This window comes from Anguilla rostrata, chromosome 1 (genome assembly GCF_018555375.3).
Source record: "Anguilla rostrata isolate EN2019 chromosome 1, ASM1855537v3, whole genome shotgun sequence".
Classification (NCBI taxonomy): domain Eukaryota; kingdom Metazoa; phylum Chordata; class Actinopteri; order Anguilliformes; family Anguillidae; genus Anguilla; species Anguilla rostrata.
In genome coordinates this window covers 8,418,492-8,441,536 of record NC_057933.1, presented here as the reverse complement: position 1 = coordinate 8,441,536, position 23,045 = coordinate 8,418,492, and the positions used below count along the sequence as shown (strand labels likewise).

At 45.7% G+C, this 23,045-nt stretch overlaps 3 protein-coding genes across 5 annotated transcripts in view; 1 reads left to right on the top strand and 2 right to left on the bottom strand.

The window, feature by feature from the left end:
- Positions 1-3,352, bottom strand: part of LOC135242925 (papilin-like) — a 36,396-nt gene extending 33,044 nt beyond the window's left edge. The window contains 3 exon segments of the mRNA XM_064314301.1: positions 514-632; positions 1,235-1,296; positions 3,068-3,352. Coding sequence (XP_064170371.1) covers positions 514-632; positions 1,235-1,291 — 176 coding nt within the window. The 5' untranslated portion in view covers positions 1,292-1,296; positions 3,068-3,352.
- A 4,231-nt stretch (positions 3,353-7,583) lies between these two features.
- Positions 7,584-17,581, bottom strand: psen1 (presenilin 1). 3 transcript variants are annotated; one of them, XM_064313917.1, is made up of 11 exons: positions 17,355-17,581; positions 16,413-16,492; positions 14,892-15,184; positions 14,078-14,219; positions 13,573-13,640; positions 12,893-13,113; positions 11,733-11,831; positions 11,347-11,433; positions 10,491-10,706; positions 9,498-9,616; positions 7,584-9,152 (listed from the first exon to the last, which is right to left on the bottom strand). In XM_064313917.1, exons 2-11 carry the CDS (start codon positions 16,446-16,448, stop codon positions 8,997-8,999), a joined length of 1,437 nt encoding a protein of 478 aa, XP_064169987.1. In that variant the 5' UTR covers positions 16,449-16,492; positions 17,355-17,581; the 3' UTR covers positions 7,584-8,996. The 3 variants fall into 3 exon arrangements, with proteins under 3 accessions (XP_064169987.1, XP_064170130.1, XP_064170073.1); XM_064314060.1 differs by having other exon boundaries at positions 10,491-10,700; XM_064314003.1 differs by lacking the exon at positions 17,355-17,581 and adding an exon at positions 16,914-17,145.
- Positions 17,582-18,406: 825 nt separating this feature from the next.
- On the top strand, positions 18,407-21,486 carry erh (ERH mRNA splicing and mitosis factor). Its single transcript, XM_064314171.1, has 4 exons — positions 18,407-18,565; positions 19,573-19,660; positions 20,329-20,449; positions 21,120-21,486. Exons 1-4 carry the CDS (start codon positions 18,563-18,565, stop codon positions 21,220-21,222), a joined length of 315 nt encoding a protein of 104 aa, XP_064170241.1. The 5' UTR covers positions 18,407-18,562; the 3' UTR covers positions 21,223-21,486.
- Positions 21,487-23,045: the final 1,559 nt, after the last annotated feature.

Below are 23,045 nucleotides of genomic sequence, written 5' to 3'. Positions count from 1 at the left end.
ACGCAATAACAAGCATCTCCCAGGTCTGTCCAAATGAGGATAAATACATAAGCAACATAAAAAATGCAATTCACAACCAAGTTACTCCCATTCATTATTTTCTTTCCAAATGGTATATAATTACTTATACTATACTTAAGGTATTTAAATACATTAAAGCACACAGTACTTCCATTATTAGTGCCCAACATATTTCCACACGTACAGGCCAATCATTCTGACTACATTCTGAGCCGTGACATCACCGCACTTTACCAGGGCTTCAAAAATTATTTTTTTTAAATAACGAGGAAGCAGGCAAGGCTCCCCAAGTGGGAAAAAAAAAAAAAAGAATAGTACACTACACTTCAGCGTACTAAAAAGCAGAATCACACGAACGTTAATTATGCTCCAAGCGAACCAAAAGTATAAAATATAGTACACATCAAGAACACATCAGCATAGATCCCCCCCCCCCCCCCCCAGGATCAAGTTCACACCTGTGGAGGCGGCATGGCGCTCATGGCGGGTTACCTCTGGCTGATGCATCTGCGCAGCCGGACGGTGACTCCGCTCCCGCAGCTGCGGCTGCAGTCGCCCCAGGGCCCCCAGTCCTCCCAGTAATCCCCGGCATGCTGTCTGCCGTCCTGAAACTGCACACACACACACACACACACACACACAAAAAAATCATCTTCAACCGCACCGTCGCGTGCGAGGACGCCCACGCGCTCAAACGCCCCGCCTGTCGACTGACTGCGCGTTCTGATTTAAGGTTCGCGAGGGGCGTCGTTTAAGGCGAACCCACCCGTCACCGTGGTGACCCTTGACCAGGGAGAACACCGATCTTCTGTGTTAACATACACACTTGACACACAATCTGCGATCAAAACCGGTGATAAGCACAGTGGGCTGTGTCAGAATTGCTGAGGGGAAATGCTAGTTTTTTTAGCTTGTTATATTGTTTGCATAGATTTTACACACACACACACACACACACACACACACACACATACTATCTCCCTCTACTACCATGTTACATCAATTACTGTTGGGAAATATAACACGGATGCACGGATCATTTGTACGCAGACTTGCGTGCTGATGGAAACAGCAACAAAAAAATTTACAAAACAGCATTTTGACCCGACAACGATCTGAACCGAAGAGGTTCATTACCAGGGTGGAAAAATAAAATTTTTAAAAAACAATGTACAAAACTTTACCAGTGAAAGAGATACCATGCTGTACTTACAAAGAGGGCTGGTGCAGGGAACAGCTGCACAAAGGCCAAAACCAACAGGAGCTTCATGTTTGCTAAAAATAAATAAATAAATAAATAAATAAATAAAGGCAGACAGATTCAGTGTGAGAAAGCAAAACATTAAATCAAAAAATCTCTGAACTCATTCAACTTCCTCTTCCAAGTCTGCCTCTTGTCATGGCGCCGCCACTGTGCACATACTTTTATTTGAAACAGATCTTGTCAGCGTGAGAACTTTCTAATCCCCAGCACATGGCTCATTTGCATACCGAATCCAACCTTACTGTGCTGGGGGGGGGGGGGGGGGGTTCCTCCACTGGACTAAGTACATCCGCAACCGGGCTAACAGAAACCACATCCCCCCCCCCCGCCCCACCCGCAATTAACTGATTAATTAAAACACCAAATCTACACCATACATCAGGTCAAAAGCCTTGCTTATTTGCTCGTTTTGACCGTTATCAAGGAACAGATATCCTGCTCCAGGGAATGGGAGTACCGGAACTGCCCGAAACCCTAGACAGAGGGGTAAGGGGTGTACACACAGTGGGGGGGCGGAGGTAGAGGATGACCCCGAGTGCAGACAGGAAGTCGGGGAGGATGGGGCAAGAGGCCCCCCGAGCAGACAGAGGCGACTACTCATAACTGCACCCACTTAAAGCTTGTCACCGGTGTCAGTGCTCCAGGCCAAACAGCTCCGCAAAAGTTTTTTTTTTTTTTCTGGGTCTCATTACCAAGAGCTGTTGGTGTGAACAGTTTGCAGTGCAGTGATTCAACACGCAGAAGTGAACCTCGGCAAATTAACTGGCTTGTTCCTGTACTTTCCCAGGAATACACATGCATCCATTTCTGGAAAGCATGCTGGGAAATTCAGGGAATTTCGGGAAATACATGAAAAAAAATCTACCCACAACTGCACTAAAGGAACACTCTCCATTAGTTCAATATTAATAATACTGTCTTTACATGAGTGTGGTTATTATATAATCGTAATTGTTATATTAAGCGGATATTCTTGCTTGAATAATGGCTTGTTTGTGCGAACGCGCTGTTGTGGGGCAACAGCAGCACCTCGCGTATCAACAATGGTGTTTAATTGAACGCTGCTTTATGTAACGGGATTCAGCGAACAGAAAACTCTAGATTCCGATTACGAAATTCGAATGCGCTTTTCATCACGATTCCAGCACTTGTGATTCTCATGAAATTATCACTTTTAGTAATACAACCAATATGGAAATTTTATGCACATAATGTTTGGCTTTTAATTTCAAATAGCGTGCATACTGTGAAATTATATAATTCTTACACATGTTCAATTTCTATGTAAACTACTTTCTGTAAATGTAGGCTAATGGTTTCCTCAAACTTTGTGGTCGTTGGAGCGGTTTCTCAGAAACAGGTAGAAATGACAACCTGTCACGCTTCAATCAGACAAGGGGCGGTAGAAATGGCAATTACGAGCTTGCTACGGCTAAAACGTCTTACTTCACAAATGTTGCAAAGGTTATGAACAAATCAACTCTATTCATCGAGTATATCCAGACGCATCAATTTTAAACGAAATTAATGGTTTATAAAAAATTATGGTACTGCGAGGCTTGACAGTTCACGTGTAGCCTACATTGGTGTTCAAATGTACAATCTGAGTGCCTCAAAGCAACGCATTGGGAAATTGGCGGTTATTAAATATTTAGGCTACACTAAAACTATATTGCTTGCGCACTCAATTTGATTAATACAAGTCTTCCCCACCTGCCATTTAGTCAAATGCTGGAAATGGTAAAATCTCTAGGCACTTAATTCGGTAAATAAAATTCTTACCCCACTACGAGGTCCTCCGGCACACCGAGCACCTGGCGAGTCCCAACAATGCGACTGCTAGTCCAATACTGCTTATCACAGGATACGCTAGCTATTCGCTCAGAACTGTCGAGAATGAGCAAGCGGCGTCAAGTTACTCTTAACTCCTTCGACTGGAAATCTCCTTGATGATCTGCATTATATACTACCAAGCTAGCGGAGTGTCCCAATAGCGCCTTTCTCCGTTTCTGCACGACAGGAAACAGAGTTCGAGGAGCACTGCTGGGAAGATAACCCTCCTCTGCGCCACCCAGCCAACCACAGCTTGCCCGGGGCAATTACATTGGGTAATGAAAGCAATGTGGGCATTTGGAGTCTCATCAGTGTAATTTAAATTGTTTAAAGTTTTATAGTTGTGTGCGCCGGTGCCTTCCGGACGACGACTGTGGATTTAAAATTCATTGTTCAACATGACAGTGTTTGCAGTAGGGTAGGCTACCGCCAAATTCCTACAAATACGCTCGCGTTATACATTTTTGGTTATGATTAGACTGCGGATGAAAAGGGGCTTAATCACAAGGATCATTGTAGCCTATATAGCCTCCATCCATCACCCCTTTTTCAAACTGTGATTGAGTAAAAGTCATCCACGGGACAACTAACGTCGCGGAAACTTTCCTAATTGAAAAAACACATGCATTCCATAAAGAGACATGTTGTGCTAAACCGATTCAGTGAAATAAATACGTAACCGGTAAAATACAAAATAACAAACAGATGCATTAATTGATCAGAACTGGGAATAATAGTTTAGAAAAAAAAGACGCGACCCGATGATGAATTTGAAGCAGAAGTTGCATCCCGCAGTGGTGTGAATTATTCGCTAGAGACGTGAATATCTACTGAAATCACTACACTAAGAACAAAACGAAGTTACTACAACTCATAGCATGAGTAGAAAGCTAACAGTCTAAGTTTTCGAAGTCTTTTATCTGCTCAGTGGGTAGACGACATCCGGGGGGCATATGCGCAAAGGCTTTTCTCAGAATTCGAGCAACACATTACCACTAACCATACAAAACATAGATAATTACACAAAAACACAACATCGCCTATTAAATAAAGTGGTCAGTCTGGATTTCAGTTGTGAAACACGCAAGAGTCTATGCGAATGCTACCCGATACAGCATGTTTCCAGAGTGGCCTCCCATTCCCTGTAAGCGGTGGGAGTGTTTGGGAACATTGAGGCCCAAATTTACGTCTTCTTTATAAGGTTTTTAAAAAATAAAAAACAGAATTAGAGAAAACCGTATGGTATGTGGAAAGTGGTGCTTTAATTTACACTATGCATACCCCTCGTTGTACCGTTTTGACATATCGATAAGTGATGTTAGCGAAAATTAGATTAAGGCAGCCTAAATAGAAACAGGATGCGCGCGTAGATGGAAAACCCGTTTCAAGTTTCAAACTCCAGCCAGTTTTAACGGTCATCTTTCAACCCGGAGCCTGGAATGCACTCCAGAGTACAGAAAGAAAAATGGTACTACCACCCGCGACTTTTGAGGTGTCACTTGATACACGCCATCTCTGCGTGAGGATACCAGGTGAGTGTGTGAGTAAGTCTGTCCTGGATGACCCATTTTTGTATTCTTTATTTCCTGTCTTTATGAGTGTCTGGAAAAGCGCCAGACAAGTAAAACTGAATTCAGTGGAATCTTTCTTACGTTTTGTTAAGCACTTATATCCTGTGGCAAAGTAAAACGTAGTCCTAGCAGTGTATTGGACGCATATTACTGACTACAAGTAAAGTGTAGTCAAAAATTTTGGCTAATAATTACTAATACATTTTACTTACAGGCAATGATACGCATGTAATACATTAATACTACATTCTAGGGGGAGTGGGCTTTGGGTCACCGCTATTCAAACCAAACTACCTTGGCATTTTGGGTAGATTTTCTGAAACTCTGCACTCTCAGAAATAAAGTTATGAAAAACTGCCTAAAAATATATTAACCATTGTTACTTTTGGTGGTACCATATAGGTAGATAAAAGTAAACCCCGAGTCAACATTACATAATTAATTAGCGCTTTTTCTTGCTAGAAAAATGTACTTAGAACATTATTGTACTTTCAGGGTACATCTGTGAAATTTGTTTGTTAAAGAACAATATACCTCCACTATACCTTGAGTTCTGAGAGTGGTCAAATGGTCTGGTGATACAAAATCAGAAATCACAGTGCTCCGATGTTAAATGCAGTCAATCAGGCCAACTCTTTTTGATTCTGAGTGAAGACATTCTGGCTGATACCAAATACTGCTTAATTGCTCCACTCCCCTACTTACTGTTCACCATGTTTACTTTGGTGCCCCGTTTTTTTAAATGCTAAAACCTCAACCCTCCACATCCGCCTCCCCAGAACAACTTCCTGCTTCGCGCCACCGTCATTATTCCCAACCGGACATTTTAAAGTTTTAAAGCCTTACCACAACACTCAAAACCTTTTCTGCGTCAATGTGCCACCTCTAGCCCAGTCTCTCCCTCTATCAATTACCACAGACATTCCTTCTTATCCCCCACTTCCTCTACGTCTTCTTCCAGAGGCCCTAACCCAAAAACCTAAGCCGCCCTACGACAAGAAACCACCATCCCGTCCCGTCCCATCCCACCCTTCCTCACCCTGAAGTCTAAGAGCGGGTCTTCAAAGTGTCTGGCTGCTCCTTTTTCTTTGCGTCAGTGGAAATCACGGGACGTCCTGCAGCTGTTTGGGAGAACTCCTGTGCCGTTTTCGTGCCTTTCGTCCAGCTGGACCCCAACTTTTTTCGGTCAGCTCTGGGGTTCTCACGCTCTTAATGCGCCCCTCGCTGGCGAATGCCCCAACTGTACACACTGAGAAGGGGAGCAGTTCGCCCCAAAGTACACAAGCACTGAATGCCCGAAAAGACTGGTGAGGACTCATCCATCACAAAGGGCCACCAAGCTGCAACCAAGCAGCTCCGCTTCTGAAAAAGTCCAGCCCCGTGCTCCTCACCTGCCCTTCCTCCTCATCCTCCTCCTCCTCGTTGTTCTCCACACACATCTGCCTGGGGGACCGCGTTTAGAGAAGGGCCACCAGGACAGACAGGCCACCGCGACAGAAATGGAGGGACAGGGAGACACAGGACTCCACACGCAGGATTCTGCCCAAACGATTCAGCAGCACGTTATCCCCATGCTAGCCCCTCCCATTTCCTTATGCTCAGTTCTCCCTTCGTGGGAGCTGCCCTTGCAGACAGGGCAGCCAAGACCACCCCACGACCCGGACTGCCTCTACAGGACGAGTGAGCAAGCTGAAGGACGGTTAACCACTCCCCCTTTCCATCCCTTACACGTATGATTACATCATTAACCACAGAGAGTTAACTGTAGTTGATTATACATGTATACGTCACCTGTGTCTCTCGAACGCCCAAGACAAATTTCACCTGAGGGAGACAATAAAGGCTAATCTAATCTAAAAGAAGCAATGGCCACATGCATCCATTCCCAAAACAAGGCGCAACGGACTAATAGTATTTCTTAACAATCAACTGAACGGGTAACCACGTTTCCTTTTTCTCCACTTGGGCCCAAAGTGACCCCAGCAGAGAAGTGAATTCCTCTAATAACTTCAGAGTGGTTGTCTGCATAGGTGCAGTCCAATGGATGGTGCACACTGCTCTTGCACTCATATAATTGCTCTTATCTGTACACACACACACACACACTTTGACCCTCAATTACCTTTTTTCAGGTGGGAGGGCGCTTACGGGGCCACTGTAATTTGAAAGCACGGTGAAAGCCAAGTACCTCAATCAGTCACCTTGGAGCGTCACAGTCGTTCCCGGTGAAAGGCCGAGCTGTCCCCATGGCGATGGGCATGCCTTCAGAGTTCTAGGCAGCGTGCCAGTCACACGCTGTTAGCCAGCTGGCAGAGGGGATCGGGCCGGCACAGAGCGCTTGCGCACCGGTCTTCCACGGAATTCCTACAACGATCCCACTGTCCCGACTGTTCTATTGCGTCAGACCACAAGGTGGGCTTTATGGAATGCCAGTGAACAAAAGGAAAAAGACAATGCTGTCCTTGTTTAAAAATGCACAAGAAACGCATCGCAGATATGTAATAAATTAAACAGGCCGTGCTTAAAAGCTGGCCATGCAGTCCGCTTTTACTCCTGAAAGTAACAACAGTGACCGATAGAAATGGGAAGAACAAACAGGACAAATTTTTTTGCAAAAGTGACGCAATCGTCCACCAAACATTCAGGGTCCCAAAAAAAAAAAGACAAGGGCACTTACACGAGGAACAGCAATTTAGGCATTAATTATGCAGAGAGACTGATAACTTACCTTGTTTGCAGAGGAGTAACTGTTTAGAGGCAATATTAGAGTGGCTAAAGAACAAGGTTAAAGACTCATCACATAGAAAAGAAACATACACACATATAAGCAACTGAAGACTAATGGACATGCACACAAAAAGTAATGGACACAAAATACACACAAGTGCATGGAACCGGTTTAAATGGTGCAGAGAGAGGGTACTGCTCATGCATCTCCTTTATTTTTTAACAGTCTTTCAACAGCTTACAAAAACAGAAACTCACCGAGACTCACTGATTTAGAGGAGGTGGGAAGGGGGGGGGGGAGCGGGTGTACATCTCAAAAATTTGAAATGAAAAGGGGAGAGAGAGTAACTGCTCTGCAGGAGGGAGGTACAACGGAACTACAGGCAGGCACAATTCAGTCTTCCATTAAACAAAAAAAACCCTAAAATCCACCCCCCACCCCACCCCCCTCAAATCTCTTGAAGAGTATTTATACAAGATGCCACATTATCTGCCCTCCCAGCCCCAAATCCCCAAAAGTGTCAAAGCCTCCTTTGTGGTTTTCCAAAAGCACAGGAGGAGTTGTGAAAACCAGCCGAATCTAAACATGGAGCACAGACACGTGCGCGTAACCATTCAGCTTTCAGGCAACAAGGAGGTCTTGAATCCTTCTGAAAACCGGGACAAAGCCAGTGAGGTCTCAGACGGTGGGCACTACCAAGTACACGAGTTCTTAGACACGACACTCAAGACGTTCTCCAAATGTCTAGTCCGTCACAAACTAGCCCTGCGGTTCAAATTTTTGTGCTGTGGGCTCCTTACTCTTGCGGTTCTAATTACCTTAATTTCAGGCTTAAAATAGCCCTAATGCTGCTCAGCGTTAGGGGGGGTGCTCAATAGAAATTTCCGGGCCATGGAGGAGGAAGCCGATTCTGCCCCTCGGACAACCGTGGCTCACAACCTATGATGATGCTCTCTTGTTTTCCCAGAAAAGACAAATAACAAAGTGTTTCTGTAAGACGGCTGAAGGATGTAATCCTGCTCGTTTCATTCCACCCCTTTAGTTGCTTTGTGATGAGTGAACGCACACACGCGCGCACAGCTCTCTCAGCTCAGCGCTGCGTTTAGAGCTCCTCTCACACTGCTAAGCCCCAATCGAGATGGAGGCAGGGAAAGATCACAAATCTCTCAGAGTGGATGCGCACCAAGCTTCAAAAAGGAGATGAGAAACAAAAACAAATATCACAAAATAAATCGGAAATCGTGGTTAAGACTCAAAACTGGAGGAAAAGTTACTCGCGAAACAAAAGTCCTTTCCACACACACATACGCACGTGCGCACACGCACGCATACAAACACAAAAAATTATACAACAAAATTTTTTTTTTTAGTCCAGTTCAGTCCAGAAAGTGGTGAGGACGGGGGGGTGGGTGGGTACCCCGGGTACCCCTCATCTCCCAGTGAACCCCAATGATGAAGGGTGACAGTTTCAGGGCCTAAAAGCAGGAGTCCCCATTGGTGGAATCAGCTGGAGCGCGAGGGTAGAGGAGTGGGGGATCGGGGAAGAGGGGGGAAAGGGGGGGGGGGGGGCAGTACCCTGCTATATGTAGAACTGGTGCAGGGCCAGCTGGTCCATGAAGGGCCGGACCAGGTTGTCCGTGGCAAAGTAGAAAACAAGGCCGAAGGTGATGGAGATGGGGAGAGCGGGGAGGGCCTTCTTAAAGATGGCCAGGAGGAGCAGGGTGAGACACAGGCCCTGCAGGGGAAAAGACAACATGGGGAGAGGAAGGATTAAACAGTTACTCCTGATGTCATAACCATCTCTAATCCTGACTTTTCTTCTTTTTACTCATAATGGAGAGCGAGTGAAGGTTTGTAATCTAAACGAGTGTTTCTGCGACTAAATCGTCCAACAGAATGGGATGTAATGGAGGAGTGGGCTGTGATGAAAGGGGGTGCCTGAGGTGGGGGGGGGGGGGGCAGGGTGAGTGGAGAGAGCAGAGTATGTTGAGGAAAACTGATGATGAGGTGGTTACTGTGATGAAAACGGGAGGAGGGCGGTGGTGGCGGAGGCGGCGATGGGGAGAAAGGCGTCACTCACAATCAGGATGGCGACGAAGCAGGCCAGCGTAGTGTTCCAGTCCCCGCTGGCGGTGGCCGACGCCTTGCCCACCAGCATGCTGTAGAAGATGAAGTCCCCCAGGCCCAGCTTCACGCCCCCTGAGGAGGCGCAAACAGAGCGCGCTCAGTAACCTGCCGCTCACACTTTCAACGAGCGGGAACCGCCAGCAGGCACACGGTAACAGGCATCAGTGCACATGGGGGGGCGAACACCGAACCGCATCACAATAACACACACATCTGCTTCCTCCAGTGCCTCCGTGTCACTCACTCTGTTACTCGCTCTCTTTTTTCTCTCTCTCTCTCTCTCTCTCGCTCTGTCTTTCCCTCTCTCTCCTCCACCCCACCCACCGTCTTTCTTCCCCCCCCCCCCCTTCCCTTAATTACCCTACAAATTTCGCAGTCTACCCCATACTTATGGGATGCAATGGGAGAGGCCGAAGGACTGAAACCCAGTACTTTTCACAAATGACTCCTTATCCCCTAGTTTTTGTTTTTCATTATCGCCTGAGGTCCTGCACCAGACATGTTCCGCACTGGCACAAGCAACAGTCCCTGCAAGCCCTCAGAGGAGACTGGCGACAGAAACAAAAACCAAATAAATGAATTCAATTAGGAGACGAAAGGTTGCAAATCGATCTCTGTGGGAATTTGTGCTAAAAAAGGGTGGAGTCTGCGCTCTGTGGGCGGAACCAGTTACAGATCAAACCGCGCCCATTTTCTATCTCTGCCAATTATGCCGTTCCTTTTCGAAGCCCCTCTTCATTCATAAGGGCATTTTTATATATAAAAAGTAATAAAATAATTTAAAAAGTTGCGTAAGTTCCTCTGGATAAGTGTCTGCTAAAAGCCTGTAAACATAATGCAAATTAAAGGGATACAAAGTGAATGGCAGAGGAAGTTTGGCCTGGCCTGGCCTGGCACAGCCTGGCTCGGCACGGCTCGGCACGGCCCAGCTCGGCACGGCACTCACTCTCTTCGTCGTCCTCGGCGGGCGGGCGAGCGGAGGGCAGCTGCTGGACGGTGCGCCGCGTCTCGTCGGTGGACTGCAGAGGGCCCAGCTGCTGCTGCTGATGCCCCACCCAGTCCGACGTGAAGCCCCCGTCGTCCTCCCCCTGCTGGGCCAGGGGCGGGCCTGAGGCTGGGGCGGTGGCAGGGGCAGGTTCTGGGGCAGGGGCTGGGGCTGGGGCTGCGAAGAATCACATGACCAAAATAAGAGTACTGCCCCAGGCGTCTCGGTAATCAGTAAAGGCTTCTCGCACACTGAAGCACAGTCACCATTTAGGACACGGCAGCCCAACCCTGTTCCTGTAGATCTACTGTCCTGTGTAGGGGTGACATAGCTCAGGAGGTAAGACCGATTGTCTGGCAGTCGGAGGGTTGCCGGTTCAAACCCCGCCCTGGGCGTGTCGAAGTGTCCTTGAGCAAGACACCTAACCCCTAACCCCTAACCCCTAACTGCTCTGGCGAATGAGAGGCATCAATTGTAAAGCGCTTTCGATAAAAGCGCTATATAAATGCAGTCCATTTACTGTAGGCTTGCACTCAAACCCTAACAAGGTACACCTCGTTCAACACCTAGAGATCTGGTTCAGCTGCTAATTAGCAGAATCAGGTGTGCCACATTTGGGTTGAAGTGAAAACCAACAGGACGGGTAGATCTCCAGGAACAGGATCTGTGTAGCCCTGGTTTAGGATGAACAACATGAACTGAAAGAATCTGCAGTAACAGTGAACTGAAGGAGTTAGGGTTAGGGTACTCTGTTTTCCCCATAACTTCAGAGCTCGCTCCCCAGCCTGGGATGGGAGCGTATTTCTCTCCCACTCACCCAGGTTCTCAGTGTCCGCGGAGCTGGAGGCGTTGTTCTTCCCGCTCTCTCCACTGTCTGCCATGCCAACGAGCCACACCATGGTCGCTGAAAGGAGGGAGAGAGAGACACAGAGAGAGAGAGAGATCTTTGGTACTCCTTTATTTTAGCCACTCTGGGATCTGAGATCACACTGAACATGGAGAGGGAGAGGGGCAGGATCTGAAAAGGTCCTGCTCGTGGGCCAATGTCTAAAAACGTCAGTTAGGTACAGGAGCCCCTCAACCACTGAGTAGGTTCAACTCGGAAGGTTCTAGAACAGTGACGTGCTCGTGGACGACCTGTAGGCACCAGGTAGTGTGCGTGTGTGTGTGTGTGTGAGAAAACGTTTGAGGGAGGAGACTCACAGGAATAGATGAGAGCGGGGAAGATGGGCTCGTTCCTCTCCTGCGCCGTCTCCACTAGGATACGCAGCGGTCCCTTGGGGCACAGCACCGCCAGCAGGTCTGGAGGGGAATAGCACGCAGGGGGACAACGTTACAGCAGCGTCAGGTAAAACCCAAAATATTTTCTAGCACAGCAGGGTCACGGCCACGCCCGAAACAGCTGTCAAAAATGCACTTTTGGACAGGTCAGCGACCCTTCGCAGCGTTCGTGTCATATTTGACACGGTTATGAGGCATGCAGTCTTCTACGGCTGTTCCCCGAGCACCTAAAAAGGCAACAACCTGGCTCAGCCAACTAACACACCAGGATTTCAGTTTAACTTGTGTCAGCATTTAATCATTCTACAGAACTTTAAAAAATGCCCTATATCTCAAAATGAAAGAAAACGTGCCAAATAACTAAGCGGCCAACAACTGATGAAGTATCAGAACTGTCCAGGAGTATGATTAACCCTAATCTAATCAAACATTAACTGAAATTGGGGTTATGCATTTTGCAATAACATACTGACAGACTGAAACCTGTAGCATATTAGGAATGGAAATGTTTGCAGAAATACATTAAACTGCTCTCCAGTTCATCTCCAAACAGTTATCTTTAATTCAGAGGCTCTATGGAGCCGACTCTTCCCAAAGTTCGTTCGTATGCTCCAATTCCTAATTTCCTCCCTTCTTTTCAGATCTTCTCAACTACTAAGCTCAAACTGTGTGATTCACATGCAGAATCTGCCACGGGCTGATTCTGCCCCTCATCATTCCCAAGTGAAGGGTTCAGCCCTCAGCAAGCAGGACCGTGCCTTCATCAGTGGAAAGTATGAAGACCACCTCCAGAGTAAGAAATGAACCCCAGCCACCAGCTGTTAAATTTTATCTGCGGCTGGCATGTTTGGACACTCCACCAGCCACTTTGATGGGTAACCACCCATCACTTCAAGGTCTTGCTCTATTCCACATATCTAAGCTGTCTAGTAACAGTCAAATTGGCCGGTAAATTTTGAGATGGGCCGTCCACTGTGGCCGGCGGACGAGAAAGCTAGCGTCCTCCCCCCCCCCCCCCCGCCACATCCGGACAGGAGCGAGGGGAGACTGTCCGGCGGCCCCTCCGTCCGGGAGGCGCTCACCGTAGACGGAGATGACGGCCAGGATGAGCCAGGAGGTCCACTGGGGCAGGTACTTGATGAAGACGAGGGCCATGAGGGCGCTGATCATGATGAGGTAGGCCTGCTGGAGCCGCAGGGGCCCCTTCCAGTGTATGCAGATCATGCCCACCACGCCGAAGTTCCAGATGATCACCGCCACCGTGATGTAGTCCATGGCCACGTTGTAGGTCTTAAACACCTCGCTGCCCGGAACGCAAGCGCAGACGTCACGCTCCCCACCTCTCACACGAGCAACAACTACACAACACCGCGCGATTACGCAAAATTACTGTTCCTCTGTTTAGCCAATGTCTGTCTATAAGGGGTGCAGGTGGGGGAGATTTCCATATTGCAGGATCTGCACGCAATTTTTCAGTAACGGCAGCAATGCAGATTTCTAGAGAATGTTAATGCGAAGTGCCGCTAATCGTGAGAATTCTCATTAAACGTTAATGTTTTAATTTTGTTTTAAAAGGTAAACACAATTCATAGTAATAATTAAAAATGCATTGAACGTTCGTAACACTGAGAGGATATACTCTGAAGAGTTAAGCAGTATTATTCGGCTACTCACTATTATACTTTTTTTTTTTTTTTAACTGCAATAAAGAAAAGGATAAAGACAAGGAGAAAGGGAGCACAGGACAGAAGAGTGCACTAACCCCAGGTAGATGAAGGAGAAGAAGAACAGCATCAGCAGGGAAGAGATAAACAGCCAGCCCTGGATCACCTGAACAGGAAACAGGAAACAGGAATTTAACACAGGCATCAGCACGGGGGGGGGGGGCAACAGCAATCAGTTCCAGCCACGAAGACGCCCCATCAGAACAACACAGCATGACATCCATTTTTTATCCTAGCTCTTTATCATATAGAAGGAACTACATTAAAAAAGATGCGCACAACCTGCTGTCGTAACCATGGACACCATGCAGCAAAGGCCTCGTGTTGCATCACACATAAGGGCCATGAAGTATCACTGAGCAGGTACCATTGCCTTTGACCATTTCATCTTAAAGATCAACTGCAGCAGAGGACTTTTCTTTCTTGTTTTCCCTCTAAAATCACCCCCCCCCCCCCACTCCCAGTTGTGTCCCTCCCCAACCCGTGGACCTGACGGCCTCCAGCCAGCAGGTGGCGCCAACACAGTGAACGGGACGGCAGCACCTTGTAGCAGCGGTACTTGTAGAGCAGCACCAGCACCAGGGTCATGACCACGATGACGCTGATCATGATGGCGGCGTTCAGGATGGAGTTCAGGGCCCGCTGCCCCACCGTCTCCGTGTCCTCCGGGAAGGGTGTGTATATCCTGCGTGATGACATCACCGCCGCCATTTAAACACACTTTCATCCAGAGCACTCCTTACATTTTACTTTCTCTGAGGACGAGTGAACGGGGGAGGGGGGGAGGCGAGGGGACCCTGTGTTCACAGGAGGGGTGTGAGTGTAGTTTACAGAGCTGTTAGGAAACTAAAACGGATTCAATTGGTTGGGGGGGGGGGGGGGGGGGACCAGCACACAGACCCGCTCTTCAGGACTGGAGTTGCGCACTTCTGCTCTCGGTAGTGTATCTGATTTTGAACAGAGTACAGGGGTGTCCAATCTTATCCGCAAAAACGCTGGTGTGGGTCCAGGTTTTTGTTATTGTTCAGCACTAAGACACCTAATTCTGCTTATCATGGTCTTGACTGAAGAGCATGATTAGTTAACTAGTTGAATCAGGTGCTGCAGTGTTGTGCTAAAACAACAAACCTGCATCCACACCGGCCCTTCTCGGATAAGACTGGACGCCGCTGGAGTACACAGCGGCCTAACTCTCACTTAAAGGAGATTTGGGGGAAATTATCATGTCGTTACACAGACGTTCAACTGTTAATTGAATCCTCTTCTAAACACATTTATGTACTTCCCTCTTACCCCACCCCCCACTACCCCAATCCAAGCCCCCCCATCCCCCATCCCCCAAGCCACTCTGACTCACAGCTGGCCGTCGTTCTGCGTGTAGAAGCTGACCGACTTGATGGTTGCCACGACGACCACCATGCAGAGCGTGACCGGGACGAAGAGCATGATGACGTGCTTGGCGCCGTACTTCAGCGTCAGCTCCTCGTCCTCGTCCTCCTCGCTGTCGATGACCTGGCCGGGGGTGGAGGCGGGGGCGGGGTCGGCTCGCGCTGAGGGGGGCTGCCCGTTCTGTTCCGGCTCGCCCCTCCCCCGCCCTCCCGCGCCACGGGCCTCAGGACGCCGGGTCGCCTCGGTACCCACACCCGGTTGCTGGGAAACAAGAGTCGCCGCAGAAACATGAAGAAAAAAAAAGCTAACTAGCAGCAGTGTTAACCTACAATTTCAACGCATGGATGTTGAAATGGACTTTCCACACTGGAAAGAGCTGTTGGTTTTTTTCATTTTGTCCTTTTGAAACTGGCAGCTTTCCAATAATACAACAAATAATTGAAACATTCAAGAAATACAGCGTGCAGGAATTTATTTTATTGCAGACATCATCCTATGGGCAAATCAGCCAGCTGTGCCAAGTCCACACCCCAAGTATCTTACAGATGTCAAAACACAATTTCAGAAAAGAAACCTAAATAATATTGATTCTTGTTTTATAATATTGATGTTTTGCCAACAAACAATGAACCCAAAGATGGAATAAATGTCTCTCATTACAGCATGTGGATTATGGAGGGCTGTGACATGTTATCCCAATCTGCCAATAGCTCTTTCCCTGGGCAGTGTCACCGGGAGTCCAATCCCATGAGCCTGTGCGGTAGAAGACACAAGCGCCAAAGCTAGAGGGGCGAGCCCAGACAGGAGAACTCCATCTGCGCACGGTGCTACAATAAAAACCTCCGCATACCTGTCCTCTGCACGTCTCACCTACAGGTAATTTCAGCCGACACAGATAAGACAGGGAGGGGCTCGCTTGTCGTCGGAGCGCACGGGGAAGTTCACTTCCTTTTGAAACCGCGCCGCGATTCGACAAACTCTGGATTTCAAAAGCAACGAAAACGCAGAGCCGGCATGCAGATGATGAGGAAACAGCCGGATATTGTGCATTTACTGCGCTTTCTGATGCACTGCTTCAAGCATAAAAATCACCACGGAGGGACCTTGCCCCTTGTTTCTGAGCCACACCTTAAATCCACAGCGAATAGACACGTGTGGGAATATAATATCATGTAGTTGTTTTGTTTTTTTAAATAACGGCACAAAGACAGCATTTATGCGGACGTTAGTACGGGTGTTCGAACCGTTATAAGCATTATAGATTGATCCTTTTCACTCATTGGAAAACAAGCACACTAAGATGCCAATCACACGTGAACATGGGATTGTCCCATCCCCTGGAGAAAAACAAATCCTAAGCATTAAACTCACCTGTGTCTAGCTCTGCGTAAACCACACTTAAGATAAAGCTTTTGGTTTTATTTACTTCAAAGTCTCCTCACACTCACACACACACACACACAAACACACCGAAATGACTGTTACTCACCACATTGTTTTGAGAAATCTCCATTACGTCAGCCATATGAGTCCCCTCTTCCTCTTACATAGAGTTCAAGTCGATCAAATCTAAGGAAAAAAATATGGAAGGTTGTATTTTTTATATAAATTAAATATATATATTGTAGGAAGTCACGTTTCGAGCATTTTAGTCCTTGAACGACTTCGTTACTAATAAACCTGATCCAAAAGATGACTAAGTAATTGTGTTAACTTTTTTTTATTTTGATGACTTAAAATAAAAGTTAACTTTTTACAGACCTGGACATATCAGATAAAAAAATACAGCCCTAGTGATCGGTTGGATTAAACGCTAGTAAAAAAGATCACACCAAGCGTAATCATTAATACTGTAGTTGTTCGCCAATTTAACTACTTCTGAGAACAGATTGAGCTACGGGGCAAGCTGGCAACACATAAAATATAGGATTATAGCATTAACAATTTAAACTGTAACGTTAGAGTTCACAAACTCGCTTCGCTGAAGTACCTTCAGATTGCTTCCAAAAGTTACCAAAACACAGGCTTCACTTCAACTTAGTGCCCGGTGACATTAGCCACTGCACCACTAAGTTTATGGGCCCACAAATCGCAGCACTTGTATTTTATGAGGTTAAATTGCTAAACGCATAATTTTACACCCAACAATCAATATGAACAGCTAGCTGTAGCACACATTACTGAGCGACATTCCAATATAATCTTAACATAAGATGTTAACGAGGTACTCTACTAGACTACTATTTAGCTACGAAAGACCGATATTGTCTTCTAGCAGGATAGTTAACTAGATTTCTACATTGAAAGGTATCACTACGAACATTCAGAAAGGAAAAGGTTATCGTTTTATAAAGCTAACCCAACGTAAGCTATCTAACCATCAACGGTTGCTAGCTAGCCAGGCACAGTTAGAAAAAACGTTCATGCTTACGTTATGCTTCCCGTTACGCCGCAAGCTCCGTTATGTTGTTTTGCTTTTTCTTTTATATCCTAAATGTTATTTTACAGAAACTCAGAACTCCATATGAAAATATTAACACACTTTCATCCTGCACTGTTGTTCTTATTTGTTTAGACTCACTACAACTTGAAGAAACCCATAAATTCACATCCGGCCCAGGTACTTCCTCCTCCCAGCAACCATAGAGCTCAGATTGTGTGGAAAACTAAGGTCAAAAAAGCCTTAGTTTTCTAGACACTAGCCACAGACAATTTCAAAATAAAAGCTGAGATGACACTTTTCTGAATTACTTATTTCCGAATGGCGTTTTTATTTCCGCAGTTATTGGTCTCCAAATCTAACTTTTAGAAGGGCCATTGGCCTAAAGGTACTAAATACTGCATTACTAACTTTCACATATGTGTGCAAATGGATTGCAGTGGCTTCACATAGACTAGTTAATGCATTCTGTCTTTTGGAGGCTTGGAGGGTACACGACCTCACAGTGACAGATTAGAGAGCCATTTACTTGGTAGCGTCCAGGTATGAAACATCATCAACATCAGGTTATTGAGAAAGGTAGTGATATGTGGCTTTCTGGAGGCAATTGGAGAATGTAAAATTGCAGTAATTGTACCATTTGAAAGTATTTATTTCTGGGATAGTCTCCAAAATGGGATTTATTAAAAGGTAAATGTGTTTACAAAATAAGTATAAATATAAATGTAAATATATCATATACAGAAAGCAATTGTGCTGATAAATGCTGTTTTTGTAAAGCTAAACTTTTTGCTCCGCTGAAGATCTGCACAACTGAGCAGTTACAGCAAGGAATACGAGATTGAGTAGCCGTGATGAGAACATTATCATTTCTCATGTAAAACGAAAGTTCGACTTCATAATTTGCGGGTCTGGATGCAGAGTAGATTGCAAAATAACAATACGCAGTTTCTTGCTTCGCCATCCAGTACTATAGGTGGTAGTAATGTACCCCAAGGCTCTTTTATACATGTAATTTGAAATGAAGAAGACAATCGTCTACAACTTCCGGAGTTATTCTTCCGTCGTCTTGTTTCCCAGGCTTCTCCACCAACGAACGCAGAACAGCAGTCTCGGTCTTTCTGCCACAGGGGTCTCAGCGCGACTCAAAGGGTGCAAAAAATACATACAGGCCAACTACCGTGGAAGTTATTGAAGACATGGTATCAAATTTGATTCTTTATATATTTTTGTTTTAAATATAACGGCTTGAGCAGCAGAAATTTCTTGGGAAAGTGTTCGCTTAGCTAACGTGAGCCAGCTAGCCTAGTATTGTCAGCCTGGCAGTAGCAAAGCAGCTAGCTACGTTAGCTAGGCCTGTGCTGGAAACTGTACGCTTGCTGGATAGTTATGCTTGATAATATAACAGTTAAGCAATCTGCGGTAATGTTCAATCTAATTGGTAATGTTTTATTTAGCTAGCTAGCTCACAATTTAATCATTGGTCGACACAACTCGCTGATGAGATTCGACGTTTTCGTTAGCCGCTTACTTGTTAGCTGACCCATTTGTTCGTCTTCTCTGGGGGGATGGTAGTCCAGCTAACTTAGCTGTTTTTCAAACGTGGGTAACGTTGTATTTCTTGAAATGAAGCCATTTGCCGACCGGTTTACAAGCGGGCTTTCTATTTACTAGCTATCGAATTCGATCTAATAATAAACTATATTAAGCCAGCGCTAAAATCGGCTTTTTATTTTTTAAATGAATAACGTCAGATTGCTACCTAGTTAGCTATGAACAAACATCACTGCTAGCGATCGCACGATAGCCAGCTTGCACTAAGCAAACTCTTGCTTCGGCTCACCGTCCAGGACCTTTCTAACCTTGAAAGCAATTGGGGAAACCAGTAGTAGTGTGTATGGGGATTTAGTTTTATTGTCCATTTTATCTATTTTAAACTCTGTGATAGTTTGGTCATTTTAGGTAGCTGGGTGAAATAACCAGATGGCTAGTTGGCTAACTAGTTACCCCTAGGGGAGTTTATTGACGTCGCTTCGAGACACACTTCATATTTATAGATGGCGACATTTCTAGAAGATTGACTACCTGCGTTTAAAAATTAAAAATGAAAATAAAAAACCGACGTCGCCGAATGTTTCTTGTAATGTTAATATCGTTTATTGGCCTGTCAGTACTCGACGATTGGCAACAACTGTTTATTGTTTTGCAGTCTCATACAATTCTGCTGGTCCAGCCGACTAAGCGGCCAGAGGGGAGGACCTACGCTGATTATGAATCTGTCAACGAGTGCATGGAAGGTAAGAGAACTCCAACTGCCGGGAACCATTATAGTACTACCCTGTTCCACTGCACCATGCCTCTAATCACTGGAATAGTTCACACAGGGTTGTCCTATGAATCTGTAAGATAAATGGCCCTGTAAGTTAGTGTGCCATCTGATGGTGCATATAATTTACATATAGCACATAGTTTGTGTCCCTGCTGCTCCAAGAGGGGGCATCTCCCAAACGGTAATGGAAAGGTACCCTCACCACCTCCATATCCTGGTCAGTGGAACAGTTGTTGTGAAATTGTGAAATTAATTATTTGTGCTGAATTTGAGTGAGTATACCCTACAGTGCGATTCTCAGACTCAAGATAAAGGAAATTGCAGCTTCAAGTGGGTGAATAATTTACTATGTGGGGAAAAAAAGTAATTTGCCTCCTGCTTGGCTCTTCTACAGGTAGTTCCAAATAGATAGAAAGGTTGAAATGTGCCTTACTGAAAGCTAGATGTTGAAGCCTACATTGGTTCATGTCTGTAGCATCTTGGTTGAGCAAACTGGTTGTATGTGGAGTTCAGTGGGAACAGACGGAGGTTTTATTTATTTTGGGATTCCCAGTAGAGCAGCATAAACCCTCCAGTGCCTTGCTCTGTACTTTGGATGTCTCGTAATGTACACACATGCACTTGTCTCCCTTACAGGTGTATGTAAAATGTATGAGGAACACCTGAAGAGGATGAACCCGAACAGCCCGTCAATCACGTATGACATCAGCCAGCTGTTTGATTTCATTGACGACTTGGCAGACCTCAGCTGCCTGGTGTAAGTTTGAGCTTCTGTGCAGCATTTATCCTCTGAATCTGTCAATCACCTGTAATCTTGTAATTTTGTTGTATTCATCGAGGTGCGGTCTTACTCACTTGAATTGTGAGAGTACAATCGAGGGGCGGGCGGGGGGGAATCCGATTATGCAAATGACCGTTAAATAAGTAAGGACAGAAGTTGGCGTGAAACCTTGAGATGGATCGGCCCATGTAGGGCGCCCCTGGGCTGGAGCCCGGGCTGCTTGCCGTTTGACCGCTGTCACTCATCTTAGATCAACAGGTGCTGTCTTCTCTCGGACATCATGCCAACCGTTACGCGGGGGGGGGGAGCGGGGGCATGTGAGGCTGGGACGGAATTCCTTTGTAAAAAATAAATAAATAAATAAAATTTTAAAAAAATGGAGTTGAGCACAGGAAGCTGTGCTAGAGTAAGGTGACCAGATTTCAAATGAGGCCTGACAGTCCTCGAGGGCCGTGCTGGTTTTCCAGCCTCCCTTTACCTGGGGGTCAGGTGTGAAGACAGTCTGGCCAATCAGTAGCACGGATTGGAGAAAAGAAAATAGATAGGGCACCAAAAACGGGAGCTGTCCCCGGAAAACGGGGACGTCTGGTCACCCTGTGCTCGAGGCCTGACGTGGCTGTGCCCCCCCCCCCCCCCCCCCCTGCAGGTATCGAGCAGACACACAGACATACCAGCCCTACAATAAGGACTGGATCAAGGAGAAGATCTACGTGCTGCTGCGTCGCCAGGCTCAGCAGGCAGGGAAATGAAGAGCCGGTCTCGGGGAGGGGGGGGGGGGGTTTGCTGCGGTGGCTGAGCAGGGGGGAGGGATCGAGGGAGGGGGGTTGCTTTAAGGAGACACTTTGTATAAAATGAGTGGTTTGATTAAACGGATATCTTTTTTCTTTTTTATTTTTAAGAGGGCTGGGGGTGAGAGATTTCATGGTTACTTTTATATTTAATGTGTTCTTTTGCCCCTGAGTGAGACCATGTTTGTTTTCTGTTTACAATAGATAAAGGACTTTAAAAAAATATTTCGAACTGAGTTTTGTTTGTTTTTTTACCCCAACATTTCACTACCCAAGTGTATTTCCCACATCCACCATTTCTGCTGTTATGTCAGTTCTACACCATTTTTAATCTGCACTGATTTAGACTGATGTGAAGAAAAAATACTACCATCTAGGTCAGATGACCTTGTGAAAGCTTGACAAAGGAAAGTTTGTAAAAGTCATAAAATTTCACCAAGGGAGTGAGAAGTTTTCCATTATTTCAGGTACGTTAAAACTTAAATGGGTCAAATTGACCCGCTGCATAATGAGGGGGTTAAGTGGCTCTAAAACTGTCCAATTAAACCCAATTACTCCTGCACAGTTAAAGACACTCGGTCCACAGACTTAGGGTTGAGAATTGCTGTAATCCACTGAAGCAAATGGAACTGATTTTTTTTTTTTTCTAACAGTTTGAAGGGCTGAACAGAGGGTGACGTTCAAGACGCGGTCGTATTAAATTTAACTCGGCTGCCCCTGCCCAGGACTTGAGGCAGTTTTCTAACCATGGTGAAACCCTGCCCTGGTTTATAATCACTTACTATTTCCTTAAAACAGATTTACAGTCTTGGATTAGGGAGCTTTGGTTCCCTTGATTTGAAATCAAGACGTTGAGACGGAATGGTTCTGCCAAAACCAAGCACGTTCAGTTTTACGTTGGCAGATACTGGCAAATCGTGTTAAGACTTCCGATTACCGCAATGCCATGGTATTGTAGTTAAAGTGAAGTACGTGGTTTGATTTGGAGAGATACTCAGTGACAGGTCATGCGCTATCCGTGGATGACATTTTAACCTTCAAAACCTGGAGCAACACCATTGCTCCCTGTCTTGTTGGAGCAGCAGTATAAATTACACACTGACGCTGTATGAAAAGTATTTTTTAAGTAGCCTATACAATTTATTCTCGCTTTTCCATTTTACAACACTAAATGTTAAAGATCTTGCCATATACACAACAATCAAAATACATTTCTTAAACAAAAGAATGCGTTTGTCTCTACTCTGCATTCTGTGTTACCCTGATACGCATGATTTATTTATTTATTTGTAACAATCAACGACAATAACTCAATTGCGCAAGGCACAACATTTGGCATTGTAAATTTAATTATGCTTATGAAAATGAAGTTACTGCATCTTCGTTAAACGGTGCTAAAATGATTTTAATAGTAATTTCAGTATACTAAGATTTTGCTTTATGAAACTCGTGACAATGAACACAAATACTTTATATGTAAACCTTGGATTTAAAAATTGATCACACACGTGACAAGTCATCCATTTGTGGTAGGTTTTTTATTAATCACTATCACATGAAAAGTCGTTATAATCACTTCCATTTTCCACAAGACAACGTGTCTTACACATGATAAATCAGTAGCCCATCTGCACACGAAAGGATCAGGCGGTATGTCCAAAAGACTTTGCGACACTTACATGTTATGCATGCTACGATAAGTTGCCTGTGCACTGTTCCAAGGTATTATATGCATTATATTGCCGTTCATTCACCCATAACGCATTTTAAGATGTACCAAGTCA

What these genes read in the sequence shown, in the direction of transcription:
- psen1 (XM_064313917.1), bottom strand. Translation starts at nt 16,448, where the DNA reads ATGGCTGACGTAATGGAGATTTCTCAAAACAATGTG. An exon ending in AGATTTCTCAAAACAATGTG is followed by an intron (nt 15,185 to 16,412) that starts GTGAGTAACAGT and finishes CTTGTTTCCCAG; the next exon opens with CAACCGGGTGTGGGTACCGA. An exon ending in GGCCGTCATCTCCGTCTACG is followed by an intron (nt 11,832 to 12,892) that starts GTGAGCGCCTCC and finishes ATTCCCCTCCAG; the next exon opens with ACCTGCTGGCGGTGCTGTGC.
- erh (XM_064314171.1), top strand. An exon ending in TGTCAACGAGTGCATGGAAG is followed by an intron (nt 19,661 to 20,328) that starts GTAAGAGAACTC and finishes TCTCCCTTACAG; the next exon opens with GTGTATGTAAAATGTATGAG. An exon ending in GCAGACCTCAGCTGCCTGGT is followed by an intron (nt 20,450 to 21,119) that starts GTAAGTTTGAGC and finishes CCCCCCCTGCAG; the next exon opens with GTATCGAGCAGACACACAGA.